General features: G+C 40.6%; 1 protein-coding gene across 1 annotated transcript; it reads left to right on the forward strand.

The window, feature by feature from the left end:
- Positions 1–1191: 1191 nt before the first annotated feature.
- LOC131856997 (uncharacterized) lies at positions 1192–2175 on the forward strand. Its single transcript, XM_059208978.1, has one exon. The coding sequence runs from the start codon at positions 1192–1194 to the stop codon at positions 2173–2175; it is 984 nt and encodes a 327-aa protein (XP_059064961.1).
- The last annotated feature ends 402 nt before the right edge of the window (positions 2176–2577 follow it).

Raw genomic sequence — 2577 nt, forward strand, 5'->3', positions numbered from 1 at the left:
CTATATATCTCCCCCTCTATAACCCTCTCTATATATCACTTCATATATCTTCCTCTCTCTACATTTCTCTCCTGTCTTTATACCCTCTCTTTAAGTTTCCCTCTCCTCTCCATGTCCCTCTCTTTGTCCATCTCCGTCTCTATCTCCAACTTCATCTCTATCTCTATCTCAATCTGCTTACCCCTTTGTCTCATTCTCTCCTCCTTTAACTCTCTCGTTCTTCCCTCTTTCCCTATTCCAAGCCTAATTATCTTCTTGATTCAAAGGTTCTATTTTTGTTATCATTTCTCCATTAAGACATCTATTGCACAAAGAACATCACTTAGACAGATGACCTACTAATTCACATTATGTACAACACAAATGTGTACAAAATATAGACCAAAGAAAAATCCAATTAAACTTCCACACTTATTCGGCGTACCCATTGCACACCAAGGTGCAATTGCTAGTTTTATCCCATCACTGAAACACAACTTTACCTTTCCCTTACCAACAATCTTCTTCATGATGTTATCTTCGAAGAAAAACTCTTCCCCATCATATACTTTGTGTGTAGTTAACCACTTCTTATAAGAATTCATGTGGTAGGGACAACCTCAATCAATAAGTCAATAAATCATTACTAATAGCATTAGCTTTCAAATTAGCCTTCAATTGATACACATTCTTTAATCATAGAACTAAACATCTTTCTCTTTAACATTTATTTTTCTAAATTAATTTTTACAATTATAAATTGTAATTTGAACTTTTGAATTTGGGTGCTGTATTTTTATGACAAAAAGATACACATTTAATTATATATGTTATATTCCATCATTAAAAAAAGAAAGGTGTACGGTTATCGTTATTCATTTGTGTGGCATGGAAACCCTAGGTCGTCCTTCGGTGCAAGCATTTACCGGTTGAAACATGAGTAGCGAAATGTTCTGCTTCTTACCTGTGTAGCGTGGAAACCCTAGGTCGCCCTTCCTCCGTTGCAGCTGCTTCACTAGTTGAAACATGAGCAGCAAACTATTCTGCATCTTCCTGCGGCGTAATCTGCTCCTCAAAACGCCAAGCCATTTTCGCTTTAATTTCTCAATTCTTGCAGAGAGTAATGTTGGCAACAACAATGCCCCTTCAGAAAATCTCTTCGCGCACTTCGTTACCACCAGATTTAACACATCTCCAGCCGACATCGAAAAAATGGTTAGAAAGGAGCCCTCGTTGGGACGGCTGAAAACCCTGGTTAAGGTTGAGCAGCTCGCGGACATGCTTAACAGACACGGCTGCACCGAAGATCAAATTGCAAAAATAATCAGACTGCGTCCCACGTTGACGACGGTAAGTGCGGAAAGAGTGCTGGAGCCCAAGATTAAAGTGCTAATAGATTTGGGTATGGAGACGGAAAATATTGCCAAAATTGTAGTCAGGCACACCGCCATCTTGACCTCTAAGCAGGAGATCCTCCGGTCCAACTCTGATTTTCTCAGGACTGTATTCCAGACAAAGGATTTTCTGATCACAGCAATTATGAGAAGCCCCAGTATTCTTTGCCTGAAGGCCTTGAAACCCTCGGTTGCTTTTTGGGAGGGTTTTGGTTTTCGTGGAATAGAGTTAATCAAATTTTTGTTGTTTAATCCTAGGGTTTTGACGTACAGCTCTCTGACGCCCGAGCAACTTGATCTCATTCGCAAGATTGGGATTCAGAAGGAAAAAAAAATGTACAAATACGTTGTGAGCATGGTGGCCAACAACCGCATCGAAGTGTTACAGGTCAAGATCGACAATCTTCAGCTTTGCGGCTTGTCGCCTGAAGAAGCCTGGGAAATAGTTAGGGCTGAACCTTCAGTCCTCACCAAGTCGGAGGAAAACGTTAAGAAAAAGATGAACTTTATGTTCAATCACATGCAACTCTCTGTGAACTATGTGACAAAGCATCCTCGCATGTTTACAATGAGTTTGGACAAGGTAATGAGGCCCAGGTTTTTAGTTTTGCAAAGTATGACAGCAATGAATGGAGCAGGGCAGGTTAATCCGCGGGGACTTCTAACTATATTGATGATGACCCAGGCCAAGTTTGTTGCCCGGATCATCCAAGCGCATCCTGAATACGCTGCTCTGTGGACTGTTTATAAAAATGCCCTTGCTAATGTCTCAAAAAGCCCAAAGGTAAAGTGGCGATACTGACCCTGTTCTTTCTGAGAGCACCAATAGGTGGGATGCATCTTGCTTCACTTGTTTCTCTGATGCACAAACATCTGTCCAATAGGTTTTCAGTTTTGCAAATTATTACATCAATGAATGGGGTAGAGAAGTTTAATCTGATGTGACTTTGTAGTACTTTGGTCATACAAGGGCGTACTGAATCCGCTGCTCTGTGGAGTGTTTATGAAAATGCCATTGCTAATGTCTCAATAAGCTCAAAGACAGTTCTCAGTTTCTTAGCATTTGATGTTTTTGGATTTGTTAAGCCCATTAGACTTGAGTACAAAAATCACCTCAATACTCATGAAAGCCCATGCTATACATGGTGTTGGTTTCGGGTATGTGAAATGGCGGTGATCCTGTAATTGTTCTCCCTGAGAGCAC

The sequence above is a fragment of the Cryptomeria japonica genome, chromosome 7, assembly GCF_030272615.1.
Source record: "Cryptomeria japonica chromosome 7, Sugi_1.0, whole genome shotgun sequence".
In the NCBI taxonomy this organism is placed as follows: Eukaryota; Viridiplantae; Streptophyta; class Pinopsida; order Cupressales; family Cupressaceae; genus Cryptomeria; species Cryptomeria japonica.

Bases quoted from the DNA above. Each gene is read 5' to 3' on its own strand.
- LOC131856997 (XM_059208978.1), top strand. From the start codon at position 1,192: ATGGTTAGAAAGGAGCCCTCGTTGGGACGGCTGAAAACCCTGGTTAAG.